Source organism: Schistocerca americana, chromosome 11, assembly GCF_021461395.2.
Source record: "Schistocerca americana isolate TAMUIC-IGC-003095 chromosome 11, iqSchAmer2.1, whole genome shotgun sequence".
In the NCBI taxonomy this organism is placed as follows: Eukaryota; Metazoa; Arthropoda; class Insecta; order Orthoptera; family Acrididae; genus Schistocerca; species Schistocerca americana.
In genome coordinates this window covers 144,512,123-144,535,454 of record NC_060129.1, presented here as the reverse complement: position 1 = coordinate 144,535,454, position 23,332 = coordinate 144,512,123, and the positions used below count along the sequence as shown (strand labels likewise).

The following is a 23,332-nucleotide window of genomic DNA, read 5'->3' as shown; positions in this document are numbered from 1 at the left end:
TTAATGGTGATGTGTGGAAGGCTAAGATTACAAGGTGGAATAAATAAGAATACAGCAATTTTGCCTGTATTGGGCGAAATTTGTATGTATTTTCAGGTATAGACTATGCCACAGAACTTATTCCAGACATCACTCAGCCTGTTGTGATTGTATATGCTGCAGCACTTAATTTTCACCGGCGCGCTCCTCAGTATCCAAAACCAGTATCCAAAACCACAGCTTCATTAAGGGCCATTTGATCCTAACAATCGGTCATTTCCCCTCGTCTATGCTAGTTTACAACAGCAAGATAGTCTACTCAACACCTGCACTATGTCACGGCTAGCCTTACATTCCTGCACACTTCAGTAAGAGAGAATGAGTCGACGAACATAAAGCGACTGCAGAGCCACATTTTTCGCACTTGTCAATATTCGAGGAAGGAAGGTGATACAGCATTGATGTAACAGTGGCACACTGATTTGTGAAGCATACAGCCCGCAACATTAGGCTTGTACGAACTCTTATTTCTGAGCTCTACAACTCACTCTTGTTCATGCAGGCGCTGTAGAGCTCGTGAACCAGCTGTAAGCTCCTGGGGAGGGCTGCTCCAGGCTCCTCCTCTTCTACGGCAGTGCGCAGCTTCTCGTGTAGCTGGTCCTCGATAGCCGAGAAGGTGCTCACCGAAGATTTATCATCTGGGATGTCGGTGGTGAGCAGGTAGTTGCCACACGCGTACCGGTAGAAGTCCTCGCAGGGGTCCACTGACGGGTCCAGATAATCGAGCACCTCGGACGCTGTCGGGGCAGACACCACACCACAGATCGTTCACTGACAACGCAGTGCTTTAGAAAGACTTACTGACTGGAGCAGCAGATGTTTTAAAGAGATTCATTATCCTGAGGGGCAACATATACCATGAGAGATTCACACTAATTTAATAATTAGAAGGCTGCTTCTGCGCTGTGCTTCTACAACTGTTGTTCATTTAAGATATATGCACAAGGGGCAGCTAAATGAATACCGATTACCCGCAACAATGGGACCACGGAACGGTTCCATTCAAAAGTAGTCACCACATGAGTTAAGACAATTCCTGTTTCATAGAATACGGTCCGCTACTCACGGATCCACAACTGCAGCCAGTCTTGCCCTTCCTCGTCTGGCTGAGACTGACGTCTCCTGAAACGTCCTCTGTAGAGCCCGGACATTTCAGTGGGTGATTTTCACATCTTTGGCGACCTGAAGTAAGACATCCATCATCATTGGTTTCAGTCGGGTGAGGAAGTAAAAGAGTGGGTGCAGTTGCAGATCTGTCAGCAGCTGACTGTGTTCTATGAAACAGGAATCAGTCGTCTCGTCTCCCAGTGGGATAAATGTCTTAATGTGTTTGGTGATTACTTTTGAATGGAACCATTCCATGGTCCCATTGTTGGGGATGTTCAGTTTTCATTTGACTGCCCTCGAATAGCATGCCTTCAGTCAGTACCTTAATTTTCACTGCTGGTTGTTTTCATGCTACATCAGAAGGTGACAGGCCCATGGGATTTGGCGACTGCTTTTGGCACACACTAAAAAGCTATGGTGACATGTAGCTCTATATCTACCTTCAGGATATAATATTATGTTTCTTTCTCTTACACACACACACACACACACACACACACACACACACACAGGCACACTTACGCACACACTTCATTAGTCTCTCTCCCTTTCAAATACCTCCACACTTCCTCTTACTTGCAAACACAGAACAAACCCTATTTCTCTCTCTTTTTCTCTATCTCTCCCCCCCCCATGAACCATGGACCTTGCCATTGGTGGGGAGGCTTGTGTGCCTCAGCGATACAGATAGCCGTACCGTAGGTGCAACCACAACGGAGGGGTATCTGTTGAGAGGCCAGACAAACATGTGGTTCCTGAAGAGGGGCAGCAGCCTTTTCAGTAGTTGCAAGGGCAACAGTCTGGATGATTGACTGATCTGGCCTTGTAACAATAACCAAAACGGCCTTGCAGTGCTGGTACTGCGAACGGCTGAAAGCAAGGGGAAACTACAGCCGTAATTTTTCCCGAGGGCATGCAGCTTTACTGTATGATTAAATGATGATGGCGTCCTCTTGGGTAAAATATTCCGGAGGTAAAATAGTCCCCCATTCGGATCTCCGGGCGGGGACTACTCAAGAGGATGTCGTTATCAGGAGAAAGAAAACTGGCATTCTACGGATCGGGGTGTGGAATGTCAGATCCCTTAATCGGGCAGGTAGGTTAGAAAATTTAAAAAGGGAAATGGATAGGTTAAAGTTAGATATAGTGGGAATTAGTGAAGTTCGGTGGCAGGAGGAACAAGACTTCTGGTCAGGTGACTACAGGGTTATAAACACAAAATCAAATAGGGGTAATGCAGGAGTGGGTTTAATAATGAATAGGAAAATAGGAATGCGGGTAAGCTACTACAGACAGCATAGTGAAGGCATTATTGTGGCCAAGATAGATACGAAGCCCACACCTATTACAGTAGTACAAGTTTATATGCCAACTAGCTCTGCAGATGACGAAGAAATTGAAGAAATATATGATGAAATAAAAGAAATTATTCAGATAGTGAAGGGAGACGAAAATTTAATAGTCATGGGTGACTGGAATTCGAGTGTAGGAAAAGGGACAGAAGGAAACATAGCAGGTGAATATGGATTGGGGCTAAGAAATGAAAGAGGAAGCCGCCTGGTAGAATTTTGCACAGAGCACAACATAATCATAGCTAACACTTGGTTTAAGAATCATGAAAGAAGGTTGTATACATGGAAGAACCCTGGAGATACTAAAAGGTATCAGATAGATTATATAATGGTAAGACAGAGATTTAGGAACCAGGTTTTAAATTGTAAGACATTTCCAGGGGCAGATGTGGACTTGTAATTTTTTTTCCTTCTATCTTTTCTACGTAATTCTGTATAATTCTATGTGATTATGTAGCTCTCAATTCGTTCGAGCAATCAATCATTCATGATAGGAAATACAGTCATAGCTCAGTCACTCAAAATGATTCTGAAATTTTACTTGTTAGAATGAAATCAGGCGATGATTCTTCTTCTCTGCAGGCTCGTGCTTTGCGGCAGTCTGCTAATCTGCACAAATAAAATGCCTCGTAATTTTGGGAGCGTTGTATAATCAGTCGGGAAACCTCAGATCAAGCGGATATTTGGCTTTGATGAAGTTTAACCTTCCGAAGAAGCAATGGAGCTCTTGGATTATTAAGTGCAGGTTCGTATCCTGTCTTTCGGAAGTCCCTTCTGATTAACAACTACGCAATATATCGATAAATATCATTAATTCTCAAATTTAAAATACACACCATTTACTTGAAGGAGCCATCTATATATATTTCCATTTAATCGTACAGTTCATATCAGTTATCTTCTGTAATAAATCTCAATAATCAGATTACAGTTCTTCCAAACCAAGCACAGGCTAATCGGCACGAAGACAATCTCGGAAGCTCCCTTTCTTTTTTTTCTAACAACCACCAGAGAGAGTACTACATAGAATACTTATGCGCTCATGGCATAGCTATTGTATGAGCTACTTTTCGCATGGATTCCGCGAGTATGAAGATAGAAAATTAGTAAACGGCATTCAAGGGTAGAATTGTATCTGAATAATTCATCGAATATAAAGAGATATTACAATTGCCCCTCGCAGCGAGCAAAGTTAATGATAATACACTTTGCGAGCTAACAGAAAAAAATTTGTTGGGTTGTTTATTCAAAAGAGGAATATTTTGAATTCGTAGAATTTTTCTATAGAGAGTATGGGTAACATGTTAAGACAATAAGTTACGAGAATACCTAAGCTGTAGCTTTTACATGTACCGGGGTATACCCGCATCCCGAGTACATAACCAGGGAAGATGTAGATTGGTGTAATTACGAAAAAGTCTACCCATTTGGGAACTGGCCTTCACAGGGAAACCCTGGAAAACCCGGAAGAATAGACCCCAGCTCAGGTATTAAAGAAGATAGGAAAGCCTAAATCCAGTAATTTTGAAATATATAGTAGCTCTATAGATTAGATCGAAGGAAAAGTGCCTCATAGCCAAAAAAAAAATTTTACAATATTGCTCAAAAAAAATTTTCAAAATTCTTCTTTCGACGATGTAGCCGACGATCTCGTTGTGAAGTCGATGGAACAGGAACACCGGGTACGGACACCGGGTAGGCGACGTACAGCGTTTGGTGGACGCGGCACGGAGGACAGGCGATGGCTTATGGTACAGGATAGAAGCTGGTAACGTGCCGTAGAAACAGGAAGATGATCTCAGGAACAGATGGTCAGGTATGTGAACATGAAACAGGTTTAAAGTGGAATAAGAAAAGGTTCTGGCTGAATAAATCCCTGGAAGAGAGTGGATTAAGGCAACGAAGTCCATATTTCATCGTTGAACTCAAAATCGGAGTGGATCCCTATATTCTTCCATCTGTACTAGACTGGAATATCCATCAGTCCTGACAATCACGAATTTTTTTGTAGTCCTCAATACCAAAGTTGTTTTGCATTACAACTGCTGATTGTCCAAAACATTGCCAAATAGACTGTGGGCAATTAAATTTTGTTGTAGCTCATGTCGAATGTATTCCTCTCAAAATTTTTTTTTTATCTAATCTTCGTTTTGTTATAGTGCAGGTGGAAGTAGAGCATTGGATCTGTCCGAGGTTTGCTTTCAATTACGAAATTAAGGATAAAATTTAAGTTTACACCTGATGAAAAATTTTAAACATAGGTATATGACACTGACTCCACAAAAGGAATAATTTGAAAAATTTTCATTATTCTTATAATTAATTGATTTATAGATCCACTTGCAAATAAATATCATTAATGATGACGTATGTTCATTTAACAAATCATCCAATCGCAGAATCTTCTTCATCCTCTCATGAACATTTTGGAAATATATTTCAACAATTATGTCCATAACATGAAACACACAAACTGCTATTCTTCAAAAGTTAATTAAAATTCTTAAATTAGTTCTCCTGGTAAAGAAGGCATAATGAAAAAATCTAAATATTATAATAATTTTCTCTCGCGCAACCAGGGAGTTTCTTCAATTGTTTGCAACAGTGACATTATCGACTGTTGCTTCATTTCACAGTTCATTTGTTTTCTTGCGCGAACAGCGCACATCATACACACAGCGTATTTACCTACATATCCCACACTGTTCAAGTTTCACACGCAATTCTCACATAAGTGCCGTGTCTTGAGGAAATGTAGATGCACTTTCATTGTATATCACTGTGGCTTCTGCTCATAGTCCACACTTACAAACACTAGTAATTAACAAATTCTTCTACCTATCTTAAAAATTTTGTGCTAAACTATCACGGGAGTAATCTCACTGTCTCTTAACCTATCACAGGAGTAATCTCACTGTCTCTTAACCTATCACAGGAGTAATCTCACTGTCTCTTAACCTAGCACAGGAGTAATCTCACTGTCTCTTAACCTGTCACAGGAGAAATCTCACTGTCTCTTAACCTCAGACAACATAAACTTCTCGATATTTATATACACATTCTACTCATAGTCAAATTCCACACTAAATTCTTCTCCATATTTGGTATCACAGATCTACGATCCTTCACTAAATTTCTTAATATCATTATGCGGGAATAATCCCTTTATCCTTTTCGATTCGGGATATCCCAACAAGTATGATCCAGGATTTGGTATATTTACAATAACATATGGTCCGGTATAAATAAGATTCCATTTCTTTATGTTCTTCATCAGTTTCGAGGAATGGATGTGTCGCCTCAATAAAACCTTTTCTCCAAGATGAAACGTCTGAATCCGGTGAATCCGTTTATCATATGTCAATTTCCGTTGTATTGCCTTTTTAGTTAAATTGACAAGTGCGAATCGAATCTTTTCCTCCCATTTTAAATTCTGGTCTTCATACTTTTCGTCCGTTGCCTCCAGGTTTTGGAACGACTAAGAGCAGAGAACAATATGGACTAGTTGATGGCTCAATCAAGTTCCATTCTAACATTCTATTTATCTCCCTTTGAACAGATTGCTTTAAACGCCAGGGGATCGGATAGTGCGTGTAACAGTAAGTATGATGTGGCTTCACTTGTAGGTGACAAATATACCCTTTAATAATTCCTGGTTTCTCATCAAAAATCTCTTCATATGCCTCTAACAAATAATGAAGCTGCTGCCTTTGTTCTCCGGTAAGCTGATTTGATTCACTAGCTTTTATCATTGTTGTTTGGTTAAAGTCTTCCTGTTGTATCAGATCCTTTGAAAGCTCCTTCCAATGACCGTCTGTAGTGTCAATTAATTGAATTATGGCACCGCGACAATATTTCTCATGCACCGTTTCCTTTCTATTTAAATCCAGTGCTATCTCTTCTCCATTTAATCTAAATTTAACTATTCCTTCCAAAAAATCAATCTGACAATCGTACTCCTGCATACTCCCAATACCAAGAATACAGTCCACTAATAACTTCTCCACTACAAGGAACGTGCATTTTATTGCTACATTTCCCATTTTCATCTCTATTTGTGTTTGTATTTTGACATTGGGAGAGCGTGCTCCAACAGCTCCGATGATTTTGCAGTTCTGTACTGGCAAAATTGGTACCTTCTTCTTCCTAATAATTCTCCGAAAAAGAGCGCCTGAGATGACATTAGCGGAAGCGGCGGTGTCTAATATCACATTCGTTGGAACTTCCTCTATTTGAACAAATACTTCCGATACCGGAACATTCGATCTGTCATTATGACACGTTATTAAACCCTTTGTTAACTCATCAGTCAACAGCTCACCATCATTATATCTTAACAATTGTAATTTTACTGTTTCATCCTTAACAGATCCCCTGACCGCTCCGCCTGGGCACGATGCGGTCATGTTTAGTTTGACTGACTGTTGGTCCGATTGGTATTTATCTCTTCAGCTACTTCAGTGATTATCGGTTGTTGTGGTGAATTCGGTCTATATTGTCTTGCTTGATTTGTGTAATTATTGTTGTTGTTCTGCTGGTGTTGGTAGAACTGTCCTGTGTTGCCATACATTGGACTATATCGATTAAAATTCCTACTGTTCCTCAAATAGCCCCTCGCTGCACCATTACTAAAGTTTCCATTATGGTAATAATTATTATTTGCATTTTGTCCATTTCTAAGTCTCCTCGGAGAGTGTAGTTTGTTATGATTATTGTTACTGCTACCATTACTGCCATTCCCATTCGAGTTGCAGCTCGGATTCGCTTCTGTTACTCCTCTTTGATATGACATTTCTCTTGCCCTTTTATTGTCCTCCTCAATTATATCAATATGATCAAGCGTAGTCATAAATGAGTCTATATCCTTATCATTTATATACAACAGCTGATTCCTTATACTGGTGGGTAGTCTGGACTTGAGTAGTCTAAGTATATCCGGCAAAGGAATCGGTACATCCCAATACAAAGATTTATTAATGTATTTCTCAAAATATCTCTTTAGAGATCCTCTAGAAAATGAGAAAGGCTCAGGATATAATACTTCCTGCCTAAGTCTTTCTTGTATTCCAGCAGACCAATATTTTGCTAGAAAAGCCTGCTCAAATTCTTTGTAACATTTACAAGAACATGTTTGTTCGGATGCCCACAATGCTCCTGTTCCTTGTATATATCCAGATACAAAACTAATCTTTTGCCATTCTGTCCAAGATCGTGGAAATAGACCTCTGAAACTTCGAATAAAGACTACAGGATGAACATTCTTTTTGTCAGGGTTAAAGATTTGAAATTGTCTCTGTTTAATCATCTTCTCCTCAACGGTACTACGATTCCAAAAATCATCCTGTTCGTACTTTTCCCTGTGGCTATCCGTTATATCGAATCTTACTTGTGACCTTCCAGTTCTGTCTACATCGGATCTTGACGTGGACGGAATGTCACGCACAGATTGAGAGTTTTGTTTCCTACTTCTCGGTGTTTCTAAATCCTCCTGCGAGAGGTTTAGTGATCTTTCGATATTTTCTTTCCAACGCGAGAAATCTTCGCCAAGTTGTTCTCGAACTTCCTTTAACCCTTTGTTAAAAAAATTATCCTCGGAACTCTCTGAAATGGACTGTAAAGCTACTTTCACAGTTTCTTCTATGGTTTCCGAAGGAGAATTTTGCCGCTCTAATGTCATTTCTGAAAACTTTCCCGCAAGTACATTCATTCTATGTTCTACTGTCTCCTGTTTTTCCTTCACTTCGTCAAATTGCTTCTTTAGATTATCTTGGGATTCTGTTATTTCTGGTATCATAGCTACGGAACACTGTATGTCCTCTTGAGCTTGTATTACTTGAGGAAACAGTTCTACTTGTTTTTGTATCGTGTCAATTTTGACGGATACATATTCGATTAGTTCCGCTTTTAATTTGCTATTGTTTTCTTGGCATTGTCGGCGGACCTGCTCAATTCGAGCAATAAGATTCTGTTCGGTCCTTTCTGCCTGTTCTTTTATTTCCTGTGTCTGGGTATTTAATCTCTGATCTAATTCGGTAAAGGTTGCTCTTAACTGATTTTGTAATTCTGTTTGATTTTCGGCTAGTTGATTTTTGAATTCATTTTGTATAACGGATAAGTCTCGTTTCACCTCCGCTTGGCCTTCGGCTAATAGAGACAACTGTTGCATAATAACAACTAATGTGTCAACAACAGTCTGATCAGCTGTTGTATGAATGTTTTCTGAACCAGCGGGATTATTTATATTGCTACCGCTAGCCACAACAGTCTCAGAATTACTATCCGTGGCCTCTGCTTCTGTGCAAACAGCTGAAGGCTGTTGCACGTCTCGTTGCTGATTCAATGACATTTTAAATGCCGCTCTAGTCAATACCATTAAATAACTGTCAATATCAGGTTACAGTCACTAAATACAGTTTCAAATTTACTGTCGTAGACACACTTAACTTTCTAATTACTTCACAGATGGTATAAAGTTCAATGTCCAGATACGAAAATCACACAATATACAGCTCTACAATCTAACTACTATCTGGAAAAAAGTTCATTCTAAATTGATTTCAAACTATTTTAACTACAGGATAAAAAAATTAGATTTCTCTGGCCTTGTTCTGTAGTCTCGGTGTTGTCCAATAGTTGAAATCGTTTCTTGGTATCAGCAATCTTTTACTATGGGCGCCGAATCTCTCTTCAGATTAGTTACCTCTCGTTCTCGTGGGTTTTCATGAAACAAAAAATACATATATTATATAACAATCCAAGAGAGTCCTGTCACACTGGTGCCACTATAATTTTTTTTCCTTCTATCTTTTCTACGTAATTCTGTATAATTCTACGTGATTATGTAGCTCTCAATTCGTTCGAGCAATCAATCATTCATGATAGGAAATACAGTCATAGCTCAGTCACTCAAAATGATTCTGAAATTTTACTTGTTAGAATGAAATCAGGCGATGATTCTTCTTCTCTGCAGGCTCGTGCTTTGCGGCAGTCTGCTAATCTGCACAAATAAAATGCCTCGTAATTTTGGGAGCGTTGTATAATCAGTCGGGAAACCTCAGATCAAGCGGATATTTGGCTTTGATGAAGTTTAACCTTCCGAAGAAGCAATGGAGCTCTTGGATTATTAAGTGCAGGTTCGTATCCTGTCTTTCGGAAGTCCCTTCTGATTAACAACTACGCAATATATCGATAAATATCATTAATTCTCAAATTTAAAATACACACCATTTACTTGAAGGAGCCATCTATATATATTTCCATTTAATCGTACAGTTCATATCAGTTATCTTCTGTAATAAATCTCAATAATCAGATTACAGTTCTTCCAAACCAAGCACAGGCTAATCGGCACGAAGACAATCTCGGAAGCTCCCTTTCTTTTTTTTCTAACAACCACCAGAGAGAGTACTACATAGAATACTTATGCGCTCATGGCATAGCTATTGTATGAGCTACTTTTCGCATGGATTCCGCGAGTATGAAGATAGAAAATTAGTAAACGGCATTCAAGGGTAGAATTGTATCTGAATAATTCATCGAATATAAAGAGATATTACAGACTCTGACCACAATCTATTGGTTATGACCTGTAGATTAAAACTGAAGAAACTGCAAAAAGGTGGGAATTTAAGGTGATGGGACCTGGATAAACTGAAAGAACCAGAGGTTGTACAGAGTTTCAGGGAGAGCATAAGGGAACAATTGACAGGAATGGGGGAAAGAAATACAGTAGAAGAAGAATGGGTAGCTCTGAGGGATGAAGTAGTGAAGGCAGCAGAGGATCAAGTAGGTAAAAGGACGGCGGCTAGTAGAAATCCTTGGGTAACAGAAGAAATATTGAATTTAATTGATGAAAGGAGAAAATATAAAAGTGCAGTAAATGAAGCAGGCAAAAAGGAATACAAACGTCTCAAAAATGATATCGACAGGAAGTGCAAAATGGCTAAGCAGGGATGGCTAGAGGACAAATGTAAGGATGTAGAGGCTTATCTCACTAGGGGTAAGATAGATACTGCCTACAGGAAAATTGAAGAGACCTTTGGAGATAAGAGAACCACTTGTATGAATATCAAGAGCTCAGATGGAAACCCAGTTCTAAGCAAAGAAGGGAAAGCAGAAAGGTGGAAGGAGTATATAGAGAGTCTATACAAGGGCGATGTACTTGAGGACAATATTATGGAAATGGAAGAGGATGTAGATGAAGATGAAATGGGAGATATGATACTGCGTGAAGAGTTTGACAGAGCACTGAAAGACCTGAGTCGAAACAAGGCCCCGGGAGTAGACAACATTCCATTGGAACTACTGACGGCCTTGGGAGAGCCAGTCCTGACCAAACTCTACCATCTGGTGAGCAAGATGTATGAAACAGGCGAAATACCCTCAGACTTCAAGAAGAATATAATAATTCCAATCCCAAAGAAAGCAGGTGTTGACAGATGTGAAAATTACCGAACAATCAGTTTAATAAGCCACAGCTGCAAAATACTAACCCGAATTCTTTACAGACGAATGGAAAAACTGGTAGAAGCCGACCTCGGGGAAGATCAGTTTGGATTCCGTAGAAACACTGGAACACGTGAGGCAATACTGACCTGACGACTTATCTTAGAAGAAAGATTAAGGAAAGGCAAACCTACATTTCTAGCATTTGTTGACTTAGAGAAAGCGTTTGACAATGTTGACTGGAATACTCTCTTTCAAATTCTAAAGGGGGCAGGGTAAAATACAGGGAGCGAAAGGCTATTTACAGTTTGTACAGAAACCAGATGGCAGTTATAAGAGTCGAGGGACATGAAAGGGAAGCAGTGGTTGGGAAGGGAGTAAGACAGGGTTGTAGCCTCTCCCCGATGTTATTCAATCTGTATATTGAGCAAGCAGTAAAGGAAACAAAAGAAAAATTCGGAGTAGGTATTAAAATCCATGGAGAAGAAATAAAAACTTTGAGGTTCGCTGATGACATTGTAATTTTGTCAGAGACAGCAAAGGACTTGGAAGAGCAGTTGAATGGAATGGACAGTGTCTTGAAAGGAGGATATAAGATGAACATCAACAAAAGCAAAACGAGGATAATGGAATGTTGTCGAATTAAGTCGGGTGATGCTGAGGGAATTAGATTAGGAAATGAGACACTTAAAGTAGTAAAGGAGTTTTGCTATTTGGGGAGCAAAATAACTGATGATGGTCGAAGTAGAGAGGATATAAAATGTAGACTGGCAACGGCAAGGAAAGCGTTTCTGAAGAAGAGATATTTGTTAACATCGAGTATAGATTTAAGTGTCAGGAAGTCATTTCTGAAAGTATTTGTATGGAGTGTAGCCATGTATGGAAGTGAAACATGGACGATAAATAGTTTGGACAAGAAGAGAATAGAAGCTTTCGAAATGTGGTGCTACAGAAGAATGCTGAAGATTAGATGGGTAGATCACATAACTAATGAGGAAGTATTGAATAGGATTGACCAGAAGAAGGGATCGGTTGGTAGGACATGTTCTGAGGCATCAAGGGATCACCAATTTAGTATTGGAGGGCAGCGTGGAGGGTAAAAATCGTAGAGGGAGACCAAGAGATGAATACACTAAGCAGATTCAGAAGGATGTAGGTTGCAGTAGGTACTGGGAGATGAAGAAGCTTGCACAGGATAGAGTAGCATGGAGAGCTGCATCAAACCAGTCTCAGGACTGAAGACCACAACAACAACAACCCTTTCTCTCATACACATACAAAGCCTTTACCTCTCTCAAATCAATTACATCTACCCCCACCCTTCCTCTCTCTCTCTCTCTCTCTCTCTCTCTCTCTCTCTCTCCCTCTCCCTCCCCCTTCTCTTTTCCTTTCTCCCTCTCTCTCTCCTTCTCTCTCTCTCTCCCTCTCTCTTCCTCTCTCTCTCTCTCTCTCTCACTCTCTCTCACACAAACACACACACACACACACACACACACACACACACACACACACACACACACACCCCTACAAGAACACACACACACTTTTTTAGTCTCTCTCCCTTTCAAATGCTTTTACACTTCCTCTCACTTGCAAACACAGAACACACACTATTTCTCTCTCTTTTTCTCTATTTCTCCCTTTCTCTCACACACATACAAATCCTGTATCTCTCTCAAATTAACAACACCCACCCCCACCCCTCCTCTATCTCTCTCAATCTCACTCTTCCCCCATCCCCTTCTCTTTCCTTTTCTCCGTCTCTCTCTCTCTCTCTCACTCACACACACACACACACACACACACACACACACACACACACACAATTTCCCTTACTTTCTCTCTCACAACCCAACTCTCCACCCCTTTCATATGCTTCCCCTTCTCACTGTGTATCACAGCTACTCTATCTTACTGGTGTCACCAGGTACGGTTATCGGAAAATGTGTTTCCTCTCATTGCAGGGCACATCGCACTACCAACTGTAGAACTGTAGACAGTGACTGAGAAGAGCAGGAGTACTAACCTGCGTGGACACATCCCGGCGTGAGGCAGAGGTCCTGCAGGCTTTGAGTGCCGGACTGCGATTCTGGCCCCTGGGTGTCTGGTGCAGACACATTTCCTCTGGACTCCATCGCCACTGCCATCAGTGACTCTACTCAGCAACAGGCATGGAAGTGCAAGCGTTAGAAAAGTTGCAAGCTGGAAGGTATGTTGGTGGTGACATTAAGACTAATGACAGGTCTCTCACTCTCTCTCTCTCTCTCACACACACACACACACACACACCTACAGGAACACACACACAGATGGAGACACAGGCAACAGTTTCAAGCAATTGCAAATGCAAAGACATTATGGGACCACCTATGGGCATAGTGAATATCACACTGGTTTTGTGACTGGAGTGAGATGTTCCCAGCAAATGGAACACAGCATGTTTATTCTTAATTCAGAGAATCTTCAAAGTAATTTCAGATGTACCCACATGGTTACAGGGACATTACTGTTGACGCTACATATAGATGACTTAGAGGACAACGTCAGAGTCTCTATGACGCTGTTTGTGACTGACGATTTTTTTTTTTTTTTTTTTTTTTGTGGTTTTAGGGCGCACAACTTCAATGGTCATTAGCGCCCTGAGTACTCTAAGAATGCACCGCGAGGCACAAGTTGACCACAACAACTAAAAGGGAAAACACGATAAAAGACAGACTGACAGGCATAGGATTAAAAAACAGCATCATCAAATGTCCTTAGCGAGGTGTGTCAAATTGATAAAACGAAGAACACGAGCAGCTGCTCGTGGGTCATCCGCTAAAATGGCATCGAAAGTATTTGGCAGGTTAACCCGTAACTGGTACACCTGGGTCCCAGGGACCCGAGCGAAATTTCTTTTTTCCAGCTCCGTGATGTGTGTGGTAGCACTGACTTCCCTCTCCCTGTACTCTCCTAACAATCAACTGGCTACCAGCCCACAACATTGTTGCAGGCGTTTCTTTGTTAGTTTTGTTTCTATAAAGGTGATCGGGTCCCGTGGACCCAGGTGTACCGTTAGTGAAAGTTTTCTTTTCGTGGCATTATTTCCGGTATCTTGGATTTACGGTGTAGTGCTTCAGAAAAATGAGCGAGGAAGATACTACAGATAATCTGAACGAACCATTGGACAGTGATATTGAAGACATAAGTGGAAGCGACAGTGACTATGAAATTAGTGAACATGAAACTGGAAGTGATGAAAGTGATGATGGAGACAGTAACAACGAACAATCTGGAACTAATTATATCTATGGAAGAAACAGATTCAAGTGGTCAACAACACCCAGCATACGTGGAAGAACCTCTCAAACCAACATCATTGCTCCAATTCACTTTCCTGGCATACGTAATGCAGCTAGACAGGTAACAGAAAAGACCCCTCTAGCATTTTGGGAACTACTTTTCAGCAAAGAAATGATTGCAGAGGTAGTACTCAGAACCAATGAAAAGATTATGTCATTGCCACCTGAGTCAAAAAAGAATTCTTTTTCAAATCTAACAGACAGTACTGAAATAAAAGCTGTCATAGGTCTTTGTTATTTGTGGGGAGCCTTCAAGTCAAACAACGAAGATCTGAATGGTTTATATGCTACAAACGGCACTGGTAGACCAATTTTTAGGGCAACTATGCCCTTGAAACGTTTGCTGTTTTTATTACGTTGCCTTCGTTTTGATGATGCAGCAACCCGTGACGCAAGGAAACTCACAGATAAACTGTACCACATCTCTTGGCTCTTCAATTCATTGATAGAAGCTTGTCAAGAAAACTATTCAGTCGGAGAGTACGTCACTGTTGACGAAATGCTTGTAGGATTCCGTGGTAGATGTCCATTTAGGATGTACATTCCATCCAAGCCACGGAAATACGGTATAAAAATATTTATTCTAGCTGATGCCAAAATGCACTACTGTTTGAATGCAGAGATATATTCGGGAAAATCAGCTGTAGCCATCCCGCGCCGTGTCCTCTTACCAACAGCTGTTGTCATGCGGTTGGTTGAACCAATCAAGGGAAGTAACAGAAATGTGACAGGGGACAACTGGTTCTCAAGTGTGGAGTTGGTCAATGAGTTGTCGAACTGTAATTTGACTTATATTGGCACCATGAGAAAGAACAAGGCTGAGCTACCACCAAGCTTTTCAACAGCAAAGGGCAGAAATGTGTCTTCTTCAATCTACGGATACTCTGGTTCTGTAACAATACTTTCACACGTCCCCAAAAAGAACAAGGTTGTCAACCTGATATCGACAATGCACCATGGAGAATGTATGGTGGAAAATAAGCCTGAAATAATCCATGACTACAATAAAACAAAAGGTGGAGTTGACGCACTTGACGAAAAGACGCATAATTACACGACTTCTAGAAGAACAAGGCGGTGGCCTATGGCAGTCTTCTACACTATGCTAGATATAGCAGGTGTAAATGCTTTTGTTTTGTACCATGGGAAAGAAGATACTGATGATGTGACACGCAGAGAATTCCTCATTGAACTAGGTACACAACTCATAAGTGATTGTATGAAAAGAAGATTGGATTCTCCATTTTTGAGAAAAGATATCCGAAATTCCATTTGTGATATTCTAGGCATGACCCCCTCCAAGGCATCAGGAACATCCCAGGTTCACAGTGAAGCTGGTGCTACTAAATCGAAGAGGAAAAGATGCTCAGTGTGCCCATCTAAAAAAGACAGGAAAGCATCCCGGGCGTGTGCCAGATGTCGAACACCATTATGTTTGGAATGTTCCACTGCTTTATGTCCAAACTGTTTCGGTAGTCTGGATGAATGAAATAACTGAAATGGACTGGTGAAGATGCTGTATAATTGAAACCTAATATTTTGTCATAATTTCTGCTATTTTCAAAGATCACATAGTCATTTAGCTGAGAAATGTACTAAAATTTATCCAAAAGTTGTGCCTGCAGAAATTTTTATATTGATTTTGAACTTTTCTTCTGGCTTACTGTTGTGAAGCATAGTACATTTTGTGTTTAAACGTGAAGTTTCAGTTGTCTATCTTACTATTTGTAACTGATGTGCAGGACTTTCCAAAAGTATATTTTTCACATTTCGTATTTTATGCAGTTTATTGTCCTTTTTTGTAACATCTTTAAGGTATGACCATAAATGAGGAATGTGGTTTTAAAACATTAGTAACAAAACATTAATAAAAGTTTCATATTTAAATTTCATTTAAATGTGTTTTTTTTACCAAAATATACTCAAAACTTGGGTGGGTCCCGAGGACCCAGATGTACCTTATGTGTTACAATTTATAGGTGTACCAGTTACGGGTTAAGATCGAGGCGCAGTGTGTTAAGATCTGGACAGGAGTGACTGACGATGTTGCATATAGAACGTCGCAATGCTAAAGAATCGTCGCGAAATGCACGAAGACCTGCAGAGGACCAACGGTCCTTGACGCTCAACATAAACAACTATTGGTCACAAACAGGCGGAAGGTGCAGTGTCGAATGATTACGTGACTGTCGAACAATGACTGGAGACAGTGAAATGGATTAAATACCCGGTCGTAGGCACATGGAGCGGCTTAAAGTGAAAAGAGTGCACAAAAATAATCCTAGGAAAGGCAGATGCCACACTAGGGTCAACTGGAAAAAAGCTCAGGAAGTGTGGTCCACCTACAAGTGAGGTACCTTTCGAAATCCTCGTTCGACTGATGCCTGAGCATTGCTCCTCAGTCCATTACTCTTATCTAATAGGCTTGATGGAGGAAAGAGAGAACATCCAAGTGAGAACAGTGAGTTTCTTCATAGGTTCGTTTGGTAAGCGTGAAAGAATCAATGATCCGTATAGCTTCGGGGTGCTCCAGTGGGTAGGTGACAATGAATCCGGTGATACTCAGTTCATTCATTTATTTAATCCAGTCTACAACAGAGGCAAGAGATGCGAGTGAAATCCACGGTCCTCGGCGGTCAACTGTTGTCACGTTGTCGCCTACGACCAGCTCGCTCAGCACGTCTCTGGAGTCTCCACAGTGTTCGCCGATCTGATGCTTCTCGCCTGCTGGCTAACAGGTCGGGCATGTTCGTAAGCACATGCCGCAGCTGTCACATAGACGCCTTGCTGCAATGCTGCCGAGGTATCGCACATTTCAGTAATACCATCGGTCATCGACTGAGTGGTTGAAATGGCTCGGAACACTATGGGACTTAACATCTGAGGTCATCAGTCGCCTAGAACTTAGAACTACTTAAACCTAACTAACCTAACAACATCACACACATCCATGCCCCGGGCAGAATTCGAACCTGCGACCGTAGCGGTCGCGCGGTTCCAGACTGAAGCATGTAGAACCGCTCGGCCACACCGGCTGGCCTACGACTAAGTGGCTGTGTCGCTCTACCGAGGCGGGCACGGCGGTAAAACCCTGTGCTCAGCTGGTTACTGCCGTCAGTGTGATGTCAGCAAACAGTGCTCACAGCTGCCAGTGCTGTTCCGTATTGCACTTCCCACATGTCGTGCATGACTGGAAGAGGACATGGTGAATGTGGTACTGGTACAGAATGTACCCAACACCTCACATGATGGTGTGGAGTGGGGAGTATACACTGCTGGGAAAAAAAATTGCAGCACCAAGAAGGAGGTATGTGACATAAAGTAAAGTTGGTAGGCATTTTGCTCCGTTGTGTCTACTCAAATTTTGCGACAGTCTCATAGTAGCAACTAATAGGATGCAAATCTGGTGTGCTTTAAATGCATGTAGTAACGATCGTGAGCGTTAGTTACCTTTGAGATTAGATATGGTGAGTGGATGATAGTCCACAGTACCTATAAGGCGACAAAGATACCATTATCAATACGACACTGAGTTTGAACGAGGTCGTGTAATAGGGCTACTAGAAGCTGGACGTTCCTTCTGCGATATTCCAGAAAGACTTGGCAGGAATGTAGCCACTGCACACGGTTACTGGCAGCGGTGTTGACGAGGATTTACGGTCGCAAGAAAACTGGGCTCCGGAATGTCACGTGGCACTACCGAGAGGGAAAGATCATCGTGTTCAGCGTATGGGTCTGGTGCATCGTACTGCATCCACAGCAGCAATTTGAGCAAAAGTTGGCACCAAACAATGAACTGTTACAGATCAGTTACTCCGAGGACAGCTCTGAGACAGTGTGCATTCCACTGACCAGGAGAACTCGTTCGAGGGCAGGCTGAAGGTCTGTTGTGTTTTCTGATGTAAGTTAGTTCTGCCTCGGTGCCAGTCACCACCGTGTTTTGGTTAGGAGGAGGCCAGTTGAGGATCTGCAACCAACCTGTCTATGTGCTGGACATGTACCAACCGGCCGCCGTGTCATCCTCAGCCCAGAGGCGTCACTGGATGCGGACATGGAGGGGCATGTGGTCAGCACACCGCTCTGCCGGCCGTATGTCAGTTTACGAGACCGGAGCCGCTACTTCTCAATCAAGTAGCTCCTCAGTTAGCCTCACAAGGGCTGAGTCCACCCCGCTTGCAACAGCACTCGGTAGACCAGATGGTCACCCGTCCAAGTGCTAGCCCAGTCCGATAACGCTAATTTGATCTGACGGGAACCAGTGTTACCACTACGGCAAGGCCGTTGGCAATTCAGGAAATACGGCATCATAAACATTGAGCTGCGGGAAAACGAAACTGCTCGGCAAAATTCGCAAGAGATATAGGTGACATATGTGTACAAATAAGCATGAAATTAGTTAAATATGGGTGAAATACTATGAAGGCTTTCCCGGCATAATAATTGATAATATTCTTCTCAGGTATGCAGCCGGATCATAGCGTCTTCATGACACAATATTTCCGCAGTCCAACTGGCCGCCATCTTCAGGTGAGAGTGCTGGTGCACGATCTCGCCGGAACTGACTTCCTAGCGCTTTTTTTTTTCTTTATTGTGATTTTTATCACCTTACACAAGGCGGGCTCTCAGCAGCAGAGTACGCCGCTCTTCAGCCTCGAGTTTTACAGTAAGTAATACATAGAGGGGGCACAGAAAATACAATCAAAACGGCGGGCAAAACAATGTAGACACTAAAAAACAAAAAACATGGAGCCGTTCACGCTGGACGAGAAAACATCACTGACACTAGTTGACACGGCACACATAACAAGGATGATGGCGACGGTACACGGGAACAGTGGCGGCGTGACGGCGAACAAACACTAAACACAAAAGAAGGCACACACACGAGACACTGATGGCGATGATCTCCGGCGCGCGAATGTTCACTGTGCATGTATGAGTCCGGGGACCTGCCAAGAGAGGAGGAGGAGGAAGGGGAGTGGGAGAGCGAGAGGGGAGAGCAGAGATGCCACGGGCAGGGGAGATAGGGGGAGGGAGGAAGGCAGAGGGGAAGCCCGGAGGAAGAGGGGTGGAGGGAGGGGACGGGGGAAAAGGAAAGAGAAGGGAAGGGAAGAGAAGGGAGGGAGGGTGCCTAAAGGAAAGGACACCAAAAGTTGGAGGTGGGGAAGGGTCAAAGTTGATAGGAGGGGTAGATGGAGGGGAGGAGGACATCATCAGGGAGGGGGAGCTGACGGAAGCCACCGTGGGAGAGGGTAAGGAGGGTGGAGAGATGGAGACCAGGTGGGACATGGTAATACAGGCATGGCAGCGGGCGGGGGTGGGAGAGGATCGGGGAGACTAGCGGGTGAGGAGGATCGAGTTTATGGGAGGTGTACAGGATCCGTATCCTTTCAAGGAAAAGGAGGAGGTGGGGGAAGGGGATGAGATCGTACATGATCCGCGTGGGGGAGGGGAGACAGATGCGATAGGCGAGGCGGAGAGCATGGCGTTCAAGGATTTGGAGGGATTTATAAAAGGTAGGGGGGGCGGAGATCCAAGCCGGATGGGTGTAGCAAAGGATAGGGTGGATGAGGGATTTATAGGTGTGGAGGATGGTGGAGGGGTCCAGACCCCATGTACGGCCGGAGAGTAGCTTGAGGAGACTGAGTCGGGAGCGTGCCTTGGCTTGGATTGTCCGGAGGTGGGGAGTCCAGGAGAGGCGACGGTCGAGGGTGATGCCAAGGTACTTAAGGGTGGGAGTGAGGGCGATAGGACGGCCATAAATGGTGAGATAGAAATCATGGAGGCGGAAGGTAGGGGTGGTTTTGCCTACAATGATCGCCTGGATTTTGGAGGGATTGACCTTGAGCAACCACTGGTTGCACCAAGCGGTGAACCGGTCAAGATGGGATTGGAGAAGGTGTTGGGAGCGCTGCAGGGTGGGGCCAAGGGCAAGGAAGGCGGTGTCATCGGCAAACTGGAGAAGATGGACGGGGGGTGACGGCGGCGGCATGTCCGCCGTGTACAAAAGGTACAGAAGGGGGGAGAGGACGGAGCCTTGGGGCACACCGGCGGAGGGGAAAAAGGTGTAGGAATCTGTGTTATGGATGGTGACATAGGAAGGACGGCGGGAGAGAAAGGAGCCGATCAGACGGACGTAGTTAATGGGAAGGGCGAAGGTTTGGAGCTTGAAGAGGAGACCGGAACGCCATACACGGTCATAAGCTCGTTCGAGGTCCAGGGAGAGGAAGATTGTGGAGCGACGGGAATTAAGCTGTTCGGAAAGGAGATGAGTGAGGTGAAGGAGAAGGTCGTCGGAGGAGAAGGACGGTCGAAAGCCACACTGGGTAACGGGAAGGAGGCGGTGCTGGCAGAGATGCTGGTGGATGCGTCGGGTGAGGATAGATTTCAGGACCTTGCTGAAGACTGAGGTAAGGCTGATGGGACGGTAGGAGGAGACGGCGGACGGCGATTTGAAAGGTTTAAGGAACATCAGGATACGGGAGGTTATCCACAGCTCGGGGTAGTAACCGGTGGACAGGACTACATTGTAGGGCCTGCCCAAGGTGGAGAGGAAAGAGACAGGAGCTTCACGAAGGTGACGGTAGGTGACACGATCGTGACCAGGAGCGGTGTTGCGTTTTATGCGGAGTGTAGCAATGAGATCCTGTGTAGTGATAGGGGCATTGAGTTCCGTGTGTGCAATGTTGTCCAAGTACTGGAAACCAGGAGCGAGGGGAGGGAGATAGGTGTCAGTTCGATCGCGGATATCCGGGAAGAGGGAGTAATCGAACCGGGGATCATCGGGGATGGAAAATACATCGGAGAGGTAGGAGGCAAAGTGATTGGCCTTACTAAGGGTGTCAGGGAAGGGGTGATCATCATGGAGAAGAGGATAGTAGGGGGAGGGTTTAGTTCCGGTAAGGCGAAGGAAGGCCGACCAGAACTTGGACGAGTTGATAGGTAGGGTAGCATTTAAACGGGTGCATGTCCGTCGCCAGTCCCTGCGTTTCTTAGCCGCGAGCAAATTACGAATGTGTCGCTGGAGTTGCCGGTGGCGCTGGAGTTGCCGATGGCGTCGTAGTGTGTCCGGGTCACGCGTGCGGAGGAATGCACGGTAGAGACGGCGGGATTCACGGGGGAGGAGGACGGCCTGTGGGGGTAAGGTAGGACGGTGGGGCTCCACAGCACTTCCTAGCGCAAGCGGCGGCCCCTATATAGGCCGCAGAAGACCCACACCGGGTGCGCGAGAAGGTGCCGTAGCTGCCCTCTAGCGCAGTAAAAATACCGCGCCGCCAGTGGTGGAAATAGGCGAAATCGACATATCGCTGTCCAAAATTAAAAAAATTTTTTATTCCGACGATCGAAACACAGACCGTTGTTTTTTAATGTCAGATAACACCGGGTACCAAGTCTTACTTAAAAGATAACCCTTGTCTCTATTAATAAGATTGTCAGATAAACGAATCTCTATGGATTCTTTTAAAACACAGTCCCAATAGCGAGATGCAAGGGCAACCATCTTATTAATAGAGACAAGGGTTATCTTTCAAGTAAGACTTGGGACCCGGTGTTATCTGACATTAAAAAGCAACGGTCTGTGTTTCGATCGTCGGAATAAAAAAATTTTTTAATTTTTGACAGCGATATGTCGATTTCGCCTATTTCCACCACTGGTGGCGCGGTATTTTTACTGCGCTAGAGGGCAGTTACAGCACCTTCTCGCGCACGCGGTGTGGGTCTTCTGCGGCCTATATAGGGGCTGCCGCTTGCGCTGGGAAGTCAGTTCCGGCGAGATCGTGCACCAGCGCTCTCACCTCGAGATGGCGGTCAGTTGGACCGCGGAAATATTGTGTCATGAAGACGTTATGATCTGGCTGCATACCCGAGAAGAATATTATCATGGGTGAAATAGATCTGTCATGTTCGTATGTGGGCAATGTCATGGGTAAAACGTCCATCCCAAACTGCTGGAATGATTATAAAATTTCGTGCACTTAGGTACAACCTGGAAAGACATATTGTCAGGATAAGAACTACAAGCCTCGTGTTGGGGCGAGTGTGATAAAGAGGAGAGAGAGGGGAGACCAAGGAGATGGACACACAGCAAGGGCGAAGGAGGGGATAGGCACAGATAGGAGGAGAGATATGGATGAAGGCAGGGGAGGGGGAAACGTACAGATGGGAAAGGAGGAGGTGGACAGAGAAAGGATAGATGAGGAGATGGACAGGGATGGGAGAAGAAGAGAGAGGCAAAGAGGACAGAGAAGAAGATGAAAGACAGAGGAGGCGAAAGTGGATAGAGAAAAGGGAGGCGATAGCCAGAGAAAGAGAAGAGGTGGAGGTGAACACGGAAAGGAAAGAGGAGGAGATGAAGAGGCGAGTGGGAAGATGAGATGGGCAGAAGGAGGGCGGTGGAGGAGATGAACAGAAAGGAGGGAGTGGGGGTGCGGAAGAGATGGGGGAAGGGGAGATGGACTACAGAAGACTGAAATAAAAATACACATCCGGGCAAAGGTAGGTACCCAGCTAGTTTCTTTCATAAATTTGTCGACAGGTTTGAAAACCTCCTCGCCAGTGTCTGTCAGAACAACGGTTCTTCTTCAATACTGCGATTCAACTCAAAACGACCATTAGCCTGGCCAGCAACGTCTGTAAGTACATCAAGCTGTGGCGTAATATGTTCGCTTTGTTTCAAAGCTGTAATGACAGCTTTTTTCACGTTTTCTGACATTTCATAAATTCTCCACTTCACAGTTGTATTTGATAACGGAATCTCACTTATTTTTTGTGTTTATTTTCCATCAAACAATGTATTACTTGTTACATTTGCTACGGGTATAATAGGTTCTTCTGCCAGGGTGTGAGCTGTCATCTTTGCAATTAACAAAGGTAGCTCATAAGAAACTCTGGTGTTTAATATGTTCTGTTTTGGAGACTTTTTCCGTGGTGGATTTAGTCTTAGAATTTTTTTTGCCTTGATTTTTAAAGAAATCGAGAGAATTTCCTACACATTCGGGAATAGTTGCTGGATACCTTTCAAGTTTTGATTGTTTCACGCATTCGTTG

At 43.4% G+C, this 23,332-nt stretch overlaps 1 protein-coding gene across 1 annotated transcript in view; it reads right to left on the bottom strand.

Annotated features, from left to right (window-relative positions):
* LOC124553810 (neprilysin-2-like) overlaps positions 1-23,332 on the bottom strand; it is a 211,150-nt gene that overhangs the window by 126,069 nt on the left and 61,749 nt on the right. Inside the window, exons 3-4 of the mRNA XM_047127792.1 lie at positions 12,970-13,098; positions 528-776 (exon numbers count right to left, since the gene is read on the bottom strand). Of these exons, the coding sequence (XP_046983748.1) occupies positions 528-776; positions 12,970-13,098 (378 nt within the window). The remainder of the gene's footprint in view (positions 1-527; positions 777-12,969; positions 13,099-23,332) is intronic.